At 35.7% G+C, this 16,369-nt stretch overlaps 2 protein-coding genes across 3 annotated transcripts; one reads left to right on the top strand and one right to left on the bottom strand.

Moving 5' to 3' along the window:
• Positions 1 to 126: 126 nt before the first annotated feature.
• On the top strand, positions 127 to 4,170 carry FKBP7 (FKBP prolyl isomerase 7; the record flags this gene model as incomplete). Its single annotated transcript, XM_079538761.1, has 4 exons — positions 127 to 317; positions 972 to 1,123; positions 3,554 to 3,687; positions 4,009 to 4,170. 4 exons carry the CDS (start codon positions 127 to 129, stop codon positions 4,168 to 4,170), a joined length of 639 nt encoding a protein of 212 aa, XP_079394887.1.
• Positions 4,171 to 6,096: 1,926 nt separating this feature from the next.
• On the bottom strand, positions 6,097 to 14,710 carry PJVK (pejvakin; the record flags this gene model as incomplete). Of its 2 annotated transcripts, XM_079539367.1 has the most annotated exons (6): positions 6,097 to 6,398; positions 7,696 to 7,800; positions 9,528 to 9,645; positions 10,344 to 10,485; positions 12,059 to 12,254; positions 14,500 to 14,710. In XM_079539367.1, the coding sequence occupies 6 exons, from the start codon at positions 14,708 to 14,710 to the stop codon at positions 6,097 to 6,099; spliced, it is 1,074 nt and encodes a 357-aa protein (XP_079395493.1). The 2 variants fall into 2 exon arrangements, with proteins under 2 accessions (XP_079395493.1, XP_079395494.1); XM_079539368.1 differs by lacking the exon at positions 7,696 to 7,800.
• Positions 14,711 to 16,369: the final 1,659 nt, after the last annotated feature.

Here is a 16,369-nt window from a genome sequence, read left to right as displayed (position 1 = left end):
GGGCGCTCCGCGCTCCCCATGCGCGGTTCCCTGGCCGCTCCCTCACGGCCGTTTCGCTTCCTGGGCCCGCCCACCCGGACGGGAGGCTCCGCCCCTCCGGCCGCGGTGCCACGCCGGCGAAACGCGATGGGCCGCAGGCTGAGCCTGCTCCTGGCTGCGCTGGCCCTGCTGGCGGCCCCGGCGCGGGCCGAGGAGGAGGTGAAGATAGAGGTGCTGCACCTCCCCGATGCCTGCAGCCCCAAGAGCAAGAAGGGGGACCTGCTGAACGCGCACTACGACGGCTTCCTGGCCAGCAACGGCTCCAAGTTCTACTGCAGGTGGGGGCGGCGGCGGTGGACGTGGCGCGGCCTTCCCCGAGCAGCGGGCATGGGAGCGGCCGGCAGCGGCGTTCCTACTCCTCTCAGGCTCCTTCATCCTGTATGTACCAAATGCCGAGGGCGCTGGAAGGGAAGCGGTAGGCACGCTGGTCGGCCCAGGCCGACAATGAGACTGCAGCTGCGAGCGCATTCCTCCTTGTCCCGAACTGCCGCGGGGAAGCCTTCCCTCAGGGTCAGCCCTCTCCCGTGTTTTGACAGATGTTACAGGCAGTGGCCTAAATTAGGACCCGGCCTCAGTTCATCCTTCCCCTTCTATTATTTAAGAAAAAAAATCAACAGATAACCCTACATTTAACTACCGTTTTACTTGCATTTTTTCCCCCCATTGGAGTGAACATTCTTAACACTAAAGCTCTCTTACACGTGTAATTATAAACGTAGCAGAAAAATAGCATTATACTTAAGGTATTATTACTATTTAAACGTTCTTCTGTTTTAATAATAGAATCGTAGAATGGCTTTGGGTTGGAAGGGACCTCAGAGATGATCTAATGATGTAATGCGTGCTTCCACTGACTGATAACCTAAAGTAATTTTAAAAATATATACAAATGCTAAATTTGTTGTTATCCACCTAATTTTTTTTTTAAACAGTCGGACGCAAAATGATGGTCATCCAAAATGGTTCGTTCTGGGTGTTGGACAAGTCATAAAGGGGTTGGATATTGCTATGATGAATATGTGCCCTGGAGAAAAACGGAAAGTGGTCATCCCTCCATCATTAGCATATGGACAGCAAGGATATGGTAAAAAAAAAAAAAAAAAAAAAAAGAGTTTAAAAACTAATTTTTTTTTTTTTTTTTTTGCTCTGTTTTATTTACCTTCTAATGAGCAAACAGTATTGTAAATGACTAAGAGTTGGTGCTTTATTAATTTTGTAGAACACTTCAGGTGACTGGAGCAGCACAGCTTAATTTTGCTAATTCCAGTTTGATTTAAGCAGTTCTTTTCACAGACTGCCACCAAAGCTCTGCATTTTGCATCAGAATTCCCAGTACATGCCGCCTGTCTTGGTTTCGTGAGCACTGCTGCAATACCAAAAACATACAGCCAGAGTAAGATCTCCATGATTCATATATGCATTTTGTCTTACTATATTACCATAGAATTATTAAGGCTGGAAAGGGCCACAGAGATCATCTAGTCCAGCCATCAACCCACCATGCCCACTAAGCCATGTCCCTCAGTGCCACATCTGCACAGAGACTGCTACTTACCAGGGCAGCTGTTCAAGGCCTCACCACTCTGAGAGGAATTTTTTTCCTATGATCCAACCTGAAATTATATTCTATTCATACTTAGTTTCTATTAATTCAGTCCTACTAACTTTAGCCTCTTAATGAAATTCTTCTGAGCAAAACAGAATGTAATCCAGCTCATACACTGAGTCAACTTAACTGAAAATCATTTGTTTAAAAAAGATTGCTTACATTCTGCATAGTTAATGCACAACATCATCACATAGTCTAATAATTGCATCAATACAATGCATAAAATCTGATTTGAATTTATGATTTTAAATATAAAAGAGACTTCTAGTCATTTTTATGTACTGTTTCTGTACTCAGCTGTAAATAAATGCAGTCTGGTTTGGGTGTATTAGTTTTTTTGGAAAATGCAACTTCTGATGTATAGTAGTTATTTGGTAAATGTTACTGTGTTAGAATCTCATGCATCAGTTCCATGTTTGGTATAATCCACTGTAGCCAATGAAGTTTAGTAGGATCAAATTTTTACCTCTTGAGCATAATGTTTAATGAGCAAGTCTTGCAACAAAGAGAAACACTGACACAAAAATACATTCTTTTAATCTAATACTACCATTAACTGTTTGTTCTAGGTAGCACATCACGAAACTGTTCTGTTTCTGAAATACACCTGTCTCCTCTGTCTCAGCGCATTCCTGCATGTTGTGGAAGATGCCTGCCTAATCTTGAGTTAGAAAACATGCATGTGGCTTTCTAAATCTTTACATATCTTTCCTTTGTCGGTATGTATATTCGTAAATACTGGCACTGAAGACTAATACTGTATCTTTATTTGGTAAGTCGTATATAAACAGTGGTATATATCCAGTTATATTTAAAACTTCTACATGTTCAGGCTTTTAAGATTAAAGTCTTTGAATTTTAAAACTTGTGATTTTTAACATCGATATTTTAGATGAGAAGTGTAAGTAATAGTTTTGTTTGCCTTGTTCTTATAAGCAAAGTACATTTAGCTTTTCTTCAGTTTATGGTCACAACATTCTGTCAAAAGTCATGCACACTAGCTTTGGCTATGAATAGAAGCAACTTGCATGTTCACATTTTAATATTAAACTGCATGGTTTCTAAAAGCTTTTTTGGCTTTGCTTTCAGACCTGATCTGTTTATTCCGGTCTGCTTCAGTTCCTTTTTTTTGGCCATAAGCATGATACAATGCCTTATGTTAATAGGCAAATGCTTTGACACAGGAATAATACTGTCTAACATGTTTTGGTGTTTTTGTCTAGGGACCAGAGAAAATATTCCAGTGGTTCTTTAGGGCTTTTTGGGTTGTGAGGTTTTCGGGGGGTTGTTTTGGTTTTCAAATGTGAACCAGATGAATTACATGCTATTGCTTCTTCCTAGTGAGATGCATATTTAACTCACTGTTTTGCATAGTGTCCTTTAATCATAGATATAATTCATAGTAAATTTGTTAAACCTGATATTACCTGCTCGTTTCTTCAGACAGAAAATGTATAAAACATTGGTCTAATACTATAATGCATATATTATAAATCAATAAATTAATACATACATCTTAGAATGGATCTCTCAGTAAGCCTCAGTATATGAAACAGTGAGAACAGCAGAAATATTTGTTTTTCATGATGCAGAATCACTCTTCAAAGTTGACTACATCCTCATTTTTGAAAATATGGTATGAACAGTATAATTTTCAGAGAAGTATATTGTTTTCAAGTCTCTCTCAAAATAGTTTCTCTAACACAATGACCTGCTGAACCAGCATCATGCCAGAACATGAACTGATAAGTCTAGCTGTGTAATATTTAAATCAAGCATTTACTCTGAATATTAACACTGTCTTTTGTAAGTAAAAATAGGAAAATTTATGTGCACATTTACCATACATGCAATCACTGAATATACATTATCATTTCTTAAATGTGCTTTTTCTTTTCTTCATAGCACAGGGCAAGATTCCACCTAATGCAACACTCATCTTTGAGATTGAACTTTATGCAGTAAATAAGGGACCTCGCAGTGTTGAAGCATTTCATCAAATAGACAAGGACAGTGACAAGAAGCTCTCCGAACTCGAGGTAATTTGACATAATGTTGAATGGATTGTATTTATAAACTTTGGAGATACTTTTATCATAACATTATCCTTACACGAGCTGCTTTTGATGCAGTTCATTATGGAAAGCTTTTGTATGCTTAGACCAACTATACATTGTCATGCTGACATTTGCTTTACTCTACTAGTCTGTCCCAGACATAGTAGGAAAGTAACTTCAGACATGCCTATACTGCAGTCACAGTTAACCCAGTATACGTATAACCCAGTGTTCTTGAAGATAGCTGCTGAGTTCTGGTATAAAAGCCACAGTAGTTAATTTTTTTTTTTTTTTCCCTTCCAGATAAGTCAATATTTGAAAGAAGAATTTGCAAGAGATGGCAAAAAACGTCATCCCTCAGTCCATGATGAAATTTTAGCTGATATATTTAAGAAGAATGACCATGATGGAGACGGCTTCATATCAGCTAAGGAGTACAATGTCTACCAGCATGATGAACTCTAATTACCTGTCAAATCTTTGGCTGTTTTATGGACAAAAAATTTAAAAAAATCCAAAGTAATACTTTGTTACAGAATATTTTTGTTGTTGTTGTTTTGTTTTTTTTTTTTTTTTTTTTTAATAGTGGCATCTTTTTTATTTCTAAGGTGACTGTAAAATACTACTTTTAACATTTAGCTAATAAAATGTTTTAGATGTTACAAAATAAATAAAATTGGAAAACACCAAGATCCATAGTTTTATTTTTCCTTTATCATTTCCTAATCTACACAATTGATTACTGGTGTTGCTCAATGTGTAAACTGCTGATCAAAAATGATTGTTTCTGTCTCATCAGTAAAAAAAAAAAAATTGTTCCAGTACCTGTTGACATATTTAGAAAATTCCTAATGAATACTTCTAAGTCCAAACAGAAAAACAGAATCCCAGGAAGGTAACCGCAGGCTTTCTATAGCTTTTAGGCCATTGTAGCACTTTCATCTATAAAAAAAACCTTAAAAGAAAGAAATTGAAATTTCAAGATAAAAATACAAATGTTTATCAATGTTAAATCAACTTAATATTATATTTATTTTGTGTTGAAGTTTGGCGTTTATGAATATACAGTATTTTTAAGGGGATTTTAAACCTTGACTACAGTAAATTTGCTAAAACCGCTCAGTAAACTGGCTAAAAGTTAGAAACTTATAATGCCATGTTTTATTTGAGATGAAAGAGAATAGAAGGTACTCCTGCATAAGCATAAGTATTTATCTGGGCGTCTGGCTTCCCTCACTTTGGAAAAAACACAAAGAAGAAACAGTGATAGTTAATATACAGTACTCTCATAGTTAATAAAGTCAATATTCCTATAGTTTATACACAGTTATTCTACCTGCTTATGCAACCGTCATCATAACACTTGTATATCACACTTTTCTACTAATGGCAAATTATCATTTATTTCAACATGGAAGAATCAGGTGTACACACAGTGAAATGGCAGCCCAGGCAAAGAAACAAAACTTCCACATACGGCTTCACGCTTAAAATCATTAATTACGCTTAAAATCAAATAAAAAATGTACAAATTTTGTTTTCCTGTTTCAACATAGCAATGGCAAAGCTTGAGCTATATACAAATCAACCATTCTCCCTGTCTCTGCATTGGACGCTGTTGTGTAGTGCCCCCTGGAGTATATATTCTAAAGAACAGTTTATTTCTTGTGGTTGAGAACTACTTAAAAAAACTTCAGCCTGAAGTCTAGCTGGAAGGATCTAGTTCTGTTATCTTAAATTTCCTAAGCTTTCTCCATTAAACATTTTTTTTCTGAACACATAAAATGTATGAAAGTCAAGAGCAGTTGTAACCTGAAATCCAAACATACCTTGTATGCTGGCTGGTACTTCTTAGTAATGACATCCTAATATTAAACTCCTAACCCCAGTTTTAGTAGCTCCCTTTTGTAAATGAAACATTAGACTGAGCTAAGTAAGTTTCAGCATGTTTTTTAATCTGATACTTCAATTAAACATTCATGAGAACACTAAATTATTAACAAATATTCTCATTTTACAATCATATGCCAGTGTAGATAAAGGCAACATTTGGAGGCTTCAAAATGAGTTTGTGTAAACAACTTTATAGGTAAGTTATAGTATATATTTTGACATTATTAAAATTCATTTTAAAAGTACATCTTCCACTATGATAATGAAGTGTGAAGGTACCAGAAAGATGAAAAGCAAAATGTCAGGGAATGCATTAGAACATTCTCAAGTAATTAAGATCATTGTGAAGCAAATAAGTTGAAAATAATAGTTAATAAAATATTTTGGACTTCCACTATTTTGCATTTAAACCATTTGAGTCACATGTAATAACTCTGAAAACTTTGTGGCACCCAGTTAATGCCCATGTCTGTAACAACAGGCACTTACCTACAGCAGTTACTTCACTCTTTTATGCCAGAGGTCAAAACAGGGCACAGCATGCAGTCGTACATACTTCTGTCCATTAAAAGAGCACTCTAGGCATCCATAGACTGTTTCTCTTTTAGAACTTCCCATTCCACAAAGAACACAAGGACCTTTGGGGATGTTGTTATTAAGTAAATTAATTCGGACATGAGCCCCATCTCTGAGATAGCTTGTAGAGAGATCAGTCATGCTTGCAGCTTTCTCATAGTAGTCTGTAAAAAGGTCCTCCAAGTAACTGTCAGAGCTAGGGACGATACTCACTATTCTTTTATCTGAAAAAGAATGCACACACACAAAATTTGTCATTACGTTATTAAGTGTTTACAAAACAATTTGTGAATCAATTGGTGGAAATAACAACTGATTCATGAATCCATTCTAAACATGCTGCACCATAGATCACTTCCCATCAAAAGCCTTGGGTGGTGAAAACTTTCCTTTAATCTCACAAAAGACACTGGCAGAAACTAGAATTTTTTTTTTTTTAATATGACTTGCATAGTAGAAATATTTATATACAAATGATTCTAGAAGTTAAGGTCACGATACAAGATTGTGAAAAATAAGTGCCGATTACCACACAGCTGCACACTTTCTTGTTTTAGCATTTTTACTTTTGTTCCTGAATTTATTTCCTAAAAATTGTTTATTCTGTTTCCATTTTTTTTTCCGTGCTGACCTCCTAGCAAATTTCTGAGCATCCAGACATCCCAGAAGAAAGTCGCTTTGAAAACTACTTATCTTCTCTCTTTTCAGGGAGTAATGAGTTTAGGTTGGATAACCAACTTCTAGGCAGCTACAGAGAGTGAGGTGTATCATGCCCACTGAGGATCGGTTCCTTTAGGGTAGACTGAAACACAGCTGAAGGTTTAGGCCATATGAGCTCTTTGATCAAGAATGGAATACAACAGAGCAAGAACATCCATACAGAGCAGCCCTTAGAAGGATGTGTCTGGTGCTCTTCATTTTCAGATTTACAGCCTTCCTCAATACTTAGACCAAGGTTTGTTAAAAGTAGAGGATCTTGGTCTACACTGACTACAAGAAGTTCCCAAACTTGAGTAGCATAGAGTTAGAGGTATCCAAAAGAAATCAGCTTGCATAAAGTGATACTATTTTCGGTGGTTGTGCTCACATCAGAACAAGAAAAGAGAACTACAGTGGTCTCTTGCCAATATCCCTGTCATGTGATGATGCAGCCTAAAGAGTACATTCTAATATTTAAATTAATATTGCTTTGTACCTAAACTTTGTCATAAAGCTGAAATATTATTTATAAATTATGACTTGGATACTCCATGTAAATGGTGAAAACATGAAATAACTTTAATCTTAACAGATTATTACTTTATCATCAGCTATAAATTAAAATCTTTAGTTTTAATGAATAGCAATACCTGTAAATTTATTTACACAAAAGATTGTCAGTATGAATTTAATCACTTGAAAATCATTTCTGTTTGGAAGGAATTTATTAGGTATATTTTGCTTTAAAATTTTCCTTTTAAAATGTCCATCTTACCAACCAAAACCAAAAATACACTTTTCATACATTAACAAAAGACATACTTCGATGAAAGAGATTATGCTTTAATCTCCTTAATTTGTTCATTGAAGATGATCCAGATTTCTCTTTTTCAAATCCCCCCTTTGCAATTGGAGTCACACACAGTTCTGTAAAAATTAAATGTAAGCTTTTAGAAGAATGCAATAGGAAAGCTACACAACACAATTTAATATTCTTTCCCTAATCTATAATAGGTTGATAAAGTTAGCGGGATTAAATTAATCTGTGCTGATGTTAATTGCTAATACAAATCGGTACACTGTAATAGCACAATCAAATGATACAGCATCAGTGGAAATTTTTGCATGTTGGTGGCTTCCAACTTACAATCTCAGAGTTTCTGCATGTTTTCAGGAATTAAGACAGCCAATATCATATTAATGGAACTCCTGTATCTAAAAGAAACATCCCTTTACAGAGAGCTCTCATTTGAAATTTAAGTAAGAATTCTAAGTGAGGCTGTGAATTTTATCGTCCTCTCTTCCAATGCAGAATCAGCTGACAAAAGTGATTTTTTGAATTCAAAGTATCACTTTAGTTTCCATCCATAAATTGTGAGAAAACCTCAGAAGTAAAATATATGGATAATTGACTGCATGAAACTGAAAAAAGTCAAACCTCAACTGATAATTCTTTTTTAATTATGCAGTTAAAAATACCCTCTTAATTCATCATTGCCCCAACTTCAGCAAGAACATTATTTTTGCATGTTTCTACCATTGCATAAAGGTAAAATAAAACACTTAAAAATTGGAACATTATATTGAGATTCACAGAAGTGAATGTAAGGAACTACTGCATTGCGTATCTCATACTTGTAATCAGGTAACTATGCACAGTTGGGATTGTATTTGAAGTTTTTACAAAATGGAAGAGGTATCTCACAGCTCATTAAAAAAGTCCTTTAAAATGCAGAGTTTCTGTCTTGGAATGTAAAAACTGTATACGCTAAAAGATACTTGCAACTTCAAAAGCAGATACTGCTGTCTAGATCTGCAGTGGTACAGTTCACTTCCCTAATCTTTTATTTTGCTATTTAAAGAAAGCCACAGTCTTAATCAGAGTCAAGCAATTCCTGAAACAGCCTTGTGACTCCTGCAGAGATCCTGGCATTTATGTACAGGTAAATCTGGTGTTTGAAACATTATCTAACATTATGTGGTATTATCATGTACTAGATCAAATCCTAAAATCAAATTTATTATTTATTTGAAACAACATTTCTACCATTACAGGCTACGCTTCGGTGTCCATAACAAACACAAACTCCACGACTTCCCTAAAAATGAGAAAAGCTTACTGGAGCTGCATACATTTTTCGCATTTGTTTTCAGTAATTGTGATTCGTAAATATCTTTAAATATCTTCAGTTAGCCATATACATAATAATGTATCCAACTGAACTTAAAGACCCAGAAACAAAAACAAAATTCCTCATTTCATTTAAAAGTCCTGCACATTTTCTTCTTTATTTCAATCTCTTACTTTCCCTTTTTATACAAAAGTGATCAGATAGTCTTTAAAGGCTAGAAAGCAAGTGATATTTTGTTCCTTGCTAATGGAGCAATGTGTGGGAAGGAAAAATCATCATCATAATAAAGTCCTACTATTTTTTAGAAAATATTCCATGACAAAATTTTTCTGTAACTATCTTGTTTATCTTTTAAGTAATTGCTTCCCTTAGAAAGTCAGACTACTTGTGTGCATAAAATTAAAGCATACCCATTTTATGGAATTGGGTTTATGCATATCAAGAGCAAGGAAACATTATTAGAAGGTAAAACTACTATAACCAGTTGCAGTAATGACGCTAACTGTAATGCAAGTGACTTACCAAAATTCCCATCCAAACGAATATAAAGTTCAAATACACTAAAAGCAATCGTTGTATGTGCAGGAAAAACAATGGCTTTGTCCCGTCCTTTACTATTTTGGTCTTCAATTATGTGAAACTATGGTTTCAAAAATCAAAAGAAAAAATTCAAAATGAAAAACTAAGCAAAATAATACCTTTAATGTACATAGTGAAAGTTACATTACCAGGAGGAATCTTTGAGGATCAAATTTCACAAATAAAGGTTTTCGTTTTTTTTTTTTTTTTTTTCTCCAATCAATGCTATATTTATACATAGACAATAATCTAACTTGCATTAGTTTTTGAAAATCATGTGGATGACTTAAAAAAGGGCAAAGTTCAGAAGATTTGAAAGTTCAATTATTCAAACATATAGATGAGAGAGAGGAGAAGAGAGGGAGAAATTGGGCAGGGAGTAAGAGCCAACTGTTGAAATAGTCACAACCCAAAGCTGTAACGAGCTACAGAAGATCAATCCAGTAGGGAAGGATAGGTTACATGTTTCTCAAACATTCAAACTAAAAAGAAGGAATTTCCAAATTTTTGCCAAGACTTCACCAGAGAAACGGCTCACTGTCTATCCATCCTTCCATGCTTTTCCTATCCCCCACATAAGCAACGTGAATAAAAAAATCCAAGTTCTCATTCACTTTATATCAGTGCAATAAACCTCATTCCTCTTCAGAATTTTCTGTTTACTTCAGTAAAAATGTAATCAAATCCAGCCAATCTATAAAAATGAGCTTGCTGTTTGACTTTTCACTTAAATTACAGAACTTTGTCAAACATACATACCCTCATAGTCTCTCCACGCATCCCAGTATGAACAGTTAATGAGCACTGCCTTGTTGTCCTAATGCTTTCCATGACTACACACAGAATCTCCATCCTACTTTTTCTTGTTTGATGGACTAGACAATGATCAAAGTTTATTTTTCTAAAATCAAGTGAGAGACAAAGAGGAAATTCAGAGATTATTAGCATTTAACAAACCTTATTGCATAATTAGGAACTTTAAGTCAGTAAAAAAAAAAAAAAATCACCATAACTTCTGTCTCATTGCTATAAGAGAGCTGACTGAGAAGGTTTCTGGGAACTTCACGTTGATTATGCTGATTTTCAGTGTCTGGAAACAAAGTCACCAGAAGATTCAAAGAAAGCTAATAATATACAAGTATTAAGTTACATGGGATATCTTGGAAAATTTCAAGGCTGATGCTGTACTTACTGACATTAAGGAGGTGTCAACACACCCTAATTAGTAGCTTTTTTTTTTCCAGGTTGAAATAATCCTACTGTCTCATATTAATTATAATCATCTTTTTAAAATGTAGTTACGAGTTTGATTAGTAAAAATAATAGTTTTAATGCTTTATCTTAGGGCTTCTATAAAAGCTTGTGATAGTGACTGTTTGTTTCAGAAATTTAAAGTGATACCTGTAGAATCTGGCATATCTAAATGAATTAAAAACTAGCTAACTAATAGGTATCAACTGTAACTGCAACATACTGCATAAACTATAAATACAGAACAATCATCAAATAATCATCAAATGTTTTTTTTCTAGGAGAATCTCCAAAGAGACTAGCTCTTAGTCTTATATTTTTATTGGAAGACTATGATCAGTTTCTCCCACTAACTCCAGCTCAAGTTATGGTAGCAGCTAGGTACAGAATAAGAGATGTTATGAATACCAAATGACATGCACTGCTTGGTAAATAACTACTAGGAAACAAGCATCTTTGAAAACACCAAATGTCACACCAAGCATAGTGAATACTTTACTGGATTGCAATATTGGGATTAACTGGGATGACACTGTGGCCAAGGGACAATCACTGAAATATAAACTAGAAATGATCACCTAGAAAAAGACCCATTTGTGCCAACACTACAGTACCACCGAGTGCATTTTCAGTGTTAAGAGCTAACAAAAGTTTTGGAGAAAAGGACTACATTTATAGCAATCCGGCAGATTATTAAAAACTCAATCAAATAGATCTATTTTCTTTTAAAATAAAAGTTTGGGGGAATAACCTAATAAAATCTTGAATTATTTTCACTGGAAATAATTTTGGCAACATACATCTCTTTAGTTCATCAGACAACAACATAGCAATCAACCTACTTCCAAAATCAGAAGATGGCTAATGTCATTTGAAGTCAATTTCAAATTTGCAATAGTATGGAATAACATTGAGTCTTCGGTGGACTCTTCCTTACTCTATTTTTTTTTTTTTTTTTTTCTTGAAAGATGCACTATAATTAAAAAAATAATTCATTCAGGTAAACTATATTCTTGTGTTATACAGGAGGTCACGCATCTAATTTAAGTGGTGAACTTCAGACTCATTAGACAGTTAAAGAATTTGGAAAACATCTGTTTTTGACTACTACTGATTGCATAAAAATAATCAAAATCTAACAATTTCTTTATTAATACATTTTCTTCAGAAAAGCAACCTAATTGTATGAAATATTATTGCAGAACTAAAATACATAACACAACCTTGTAGTAAGTTCTTTAAGCAGCGTCGGTACTTCAACCTCGTGTTTGGTCACTATGCCAAATGAAGCTTTAAAGGCAATAGAATCTGATCCAGCAACATCAAAACCAACATCGTTGATTATCTGATTTCCTCTTCTACCACTGAGTGAAACATCTGATTTGTCTTCATAGTTGAGCAACTGGTAGGATGAAACACCTGAGTAAAAGAAGGTAACTGTTGTGTGATGAAGATCTGAGCATAGTATTTTTACAAAGCATTATATTCTTTTAACAGAATATTTTGATTGTTTGAAAACTATATAGAATAAATGTAAAGAAGAGAATGAAGTGTACTGTTCGTACTCCGCTATTCTGATGAAAAATTCACAGCTGTGTGTTGTTCCTATTTATCAGCATTACTACTGATGACTAATAGAAAGAGAGTGTGCAGTAACTCAGGCATCTCTCTACTTATTTGGAGAACTGTGCCCATGCTCCCACATGGGATAAGCCGAAGCGTGAAATTATGATTAGGGCTGTTTCTACATTTCTGTGTTTATTATTATTTATTATATACTCTCCTATATCACGAGAGGCAGGATAAACAGAATCTGTGTGTTCTGAGTGCATTGACAAAGGCTCTGAAACACAAAGGAAATGACATAGTGAAGACTGCATACAATGTGAAAATTCGGAATAAAGAGAAAGGTAACACAGCTGATACATCATGTCCTGGTACCTAACAACTCATAGGAAAGACTTGTTACATACAGGCAATTACAGGCAACTTTTCCTCCTTTCTAACTTGTAGAATTAAGTTTGTTGTTGTTTTCTGGTGGTTTTTTTTGTTTTTTTTTTTTTTTTTTTTTTTGGCCTTACATTTACATATTTCTTATGTAATACAACGTTAGGGAGTTCTGAAAATTTCTGGATGTAAGACAAGTTAGCCTTACACTGATTTTAATTTTTGAAACACAGGTCTGCCACTAACATTAATTTTGCCTTTTAGCTGTTACCTAAAAAATCTTGCCATGTTTCCATTTGTCCCTAGAGATTTTGGAGAGTACCAGTTTAATTTGAAGGAAAACAACAGATTAATTCTAATTCATTCAAACATTTCTGGCAATCTATTATACAACAAAAGGATAGGTACCAAAACATTTTTATAATGCTTTCTTTATAACCTTAAACGTGTTTCCAGTACACTAACCGAAAACTATTAGAACACATTGGTTGCCTGCCAAATTAATACAAAGAGGGCAGATAGATCAGGGAATTAGGCATCCAATTATTTTTTCTTATTCTGTGGAGCTTTTAGAATAAAGTGACATTAGAAAGTCACCTAGAATTAATCCTGTTTGTCTATATCTTTAACAAAAAAACCCGTCCTATATTTTTCATAATGCTAAAAAGACTGCAATGCTTGTATTTGTCACAAAAAAAAGGAAATTCAATTACAGTTCTCTTTGTTCACATTAAAGGACAATACTTTCTCCATATGACATCTAACCTTTACAGAAAAGACTTCGTGATGAGATTTCACAACCTTTTCCTCTGCCTTCTTCAATGAGAATTTTTCTACCTTTTTTTTTTTTTTTCTTCCATTCAGGACAAGCTTGCTGACTTGTCCTGAATGCAAGACGAATCGGATTTTCGTCATCTTGTTTGCATCCTGCAATCACTTCTCTGTGGGGTCAGCAGACATTTCTGTCTTCCTGTGCTGTTTTTTCTTACTAGAGTTTTTAGTTTATGCATTTGTAATGCAATTAATACCTTTATTAAAACATGCTTTAAAAATAAATAAAAAGGAATGTAAAAAAATGCAGGCAGTATAGCTCAATTTTTGTATCTTCTACTTCTCAAGGAAACTTAAAACTTTCTGATTTTGCACTGAAAAGACAAACACAGTTAAACTCTGTAATATTTTTCTCATATTTAAAAACGTGGAAAAAAAAGCTTATAGAAAACCTATTACTTGTTAGATTGCTGTCGCCAAATGTTTCTGCTTATTCAAAGCACAGTTCAACACACAAGATCACTAAGATGAAACAGCTCCCAAGCTTACGTCAGCGCTACATATTCAAATGTGAGTTTATAGGAGAATGGTGAAAATTAAAATCAAACGTTAAGTAGCAAATAATCAATATACATCAACATATAGATTGCGAGTTGTGTGAAAAAGACAACCCACAAGGCTCAACGGGATCTGTTAAAAAATAGGGCTTTTTTAAATATAACTTTTTTTTCAATTTTCCTGAAAGTCTTCTCTTTTTTAACCAGCCTGAAATACACATTTTTTCCTAAGTATTTATTAAATGACTAAGCAAAATAATTTTATTACACATGTACTGAAGAGCCATTATGCTACTTACACAGATGAAACCACAACAACTGGCACGTAATAATGGGAAAAAATGGGAAAACATGCATTTTTCTGCTTTGAAGATAAATAGAAAACTTACCTGCAGAAATTTCTTTCTCCCCTTCAAGAATGTCTTTTAACGTGAAAGGTGTCGAAGCAAATTTAGATTTTTTCGAAACCAAACATTTTCTTTTCTTAATCACAAGGCTGAGAGGTTGGTACTTATCAGCTTCACTGAGGCTGGGCACTGGCACTAGTCTTCCTCCGTCACCAACCTGTTTAACAAAGTTTTTGGTTGCAGCAGCAAACATATTACAACATTAGAAATGATAATAACAAAAAGCTCTGCCTCAAGTGTAACTTCCAGATCCAAAGCCCATGTTTTTCTTTGCAGTATTCTTCCAAACAAATTACTTGGGAAAAAAAAGCTACCAATTTTTATTTAGTTATTTTCAATCAAACCGTATTTTACTTGGAAAATACTCAACAGCATCTGAACTGCCCTGCTTCTAGGAGTACTGCTGAAAACCTTTCTCAAAGACCTCCAGCTAAGCTCTCTAGTTCTGCATAATTAATAATGCATTACCAGTGTAAACTGATAGGGAAATGCTTGTCCTTTCCACTGCAGTTTAAGGCCACTATCTGAAAATCAAAATTACAATCTTAGAATGAGAAGACCGCAGTTTCTGTGATCCTCAGCTTCCTGCCAGGAGTGACCGACATGTCGCTGCTTATTGCAGCCTTGTTGCAGCCACATCTTGGCCTGTTTTGCCAGCAGCTGCAGGCAGAGCACTTCAGTCTCAGCTTTGTGGCAGCAGCAGTCCTGCTGCAGCAGTGTTTCCTTTCAGCAGCAGGTGCACAGCAGAACTCAAGCTCAGCCCAGCAGTCGGTGGCATGAGGTTCAGTGGTACCATCTCAGCCAAGTAAGGCTGAGGGCTATAGTTAACTTTCAGGACATCATTTTCTCCTCTCTTGGACTCCTCTACTTGCAGGCTCTACAGAGGGACTCGGACAGGCTAGATTGATGGGCTGAGACCAATGGGATGAAGTTCAAGAAGACCAAGTGCCCAGTCCTGCACTTTGGCCACAACAACCCATGTAATGCTGCAGGTTGGGGGCAGAGTGGCTGGAAAGCTGTGTGGAGGAAAAGGATCTGTGGGGTGCTGGTCAGTGCTTGGCTGAACATGAGCTGATAGTGTGCCCAGGTGGCCAAGAAAGCCAGTGTCATCCTGGCTTGTGTCAGAAATAGCACAACCAGCAGCAGGAGGAAGGTGATCATCCCCTTGTACTCAGCTCTGGTGAGACCACACCTTGAAGTGCTGTATTCAGTTTTCTACCCCTCACTACAGAAAAGTGAGGCCCTGGAGTGCATCCAGAGAAGTGGTAAGGGGTCTGGAGCACAAGCCTTACGGGGGGGTGAGTGAGGGAGCTGGGATTGTTCAGTTTGGAGAAGAGGAGGCCTCAAGAGTGACCTTATAGCTCTTTACTACCTGAAGGGAGGTTGTGGCAAGGTGGGGGTCAGCTGCTTCTCCCAGATAACAGTGATAGGAAAAGAGGGAACGGCCTCAAGTTGCACCAGAGAACTTGAAAAATGTCTTCTAGAGAGGTGGTGGAGTCAGCATCCCTGGAAATATTTGAGAATCATGTAGATGTACTTAGGCTGAGCAGCAGCATTTTGCTCCAATTTCTCGGCACCCTCTAGAGCAAACAAGTCCCTATCATTCATATTCCACTCCACTAACAACAAAGAACAAACTCTGTGCTTATTTACTCAATCAAAACACATTAACAAAACTTGAAAGGCTATAAAGAGAAAAAATTCTAAGAAAATTCTAAAATTAAAATTGCCTGTTCCAATCTGATTTAGATTGATCTCATATCTTATAATAACTGCTCAACAGGACAATATTTCTTCTACAGGTTATTAATCTCAGCTAGCACTGTTTATTCAACATGCATTTTTATGTCTC

This window comes from Tetrao urogallus (assembly GCF_951394365.1).
Source record: "Tetrao urogallus genome assembly, chromosome: 8".
NCBI classification, from domain to species: Eukaryota; Metazoa; Chordata; class Aves; order Galliformes; family Phasianidae; genus Tetrao; species Tetrao urogallus.
Note: the sequence above shows the minus strand (reverse complement) of the source record. Positions and strands in the feature narration are given on the sequence as shown.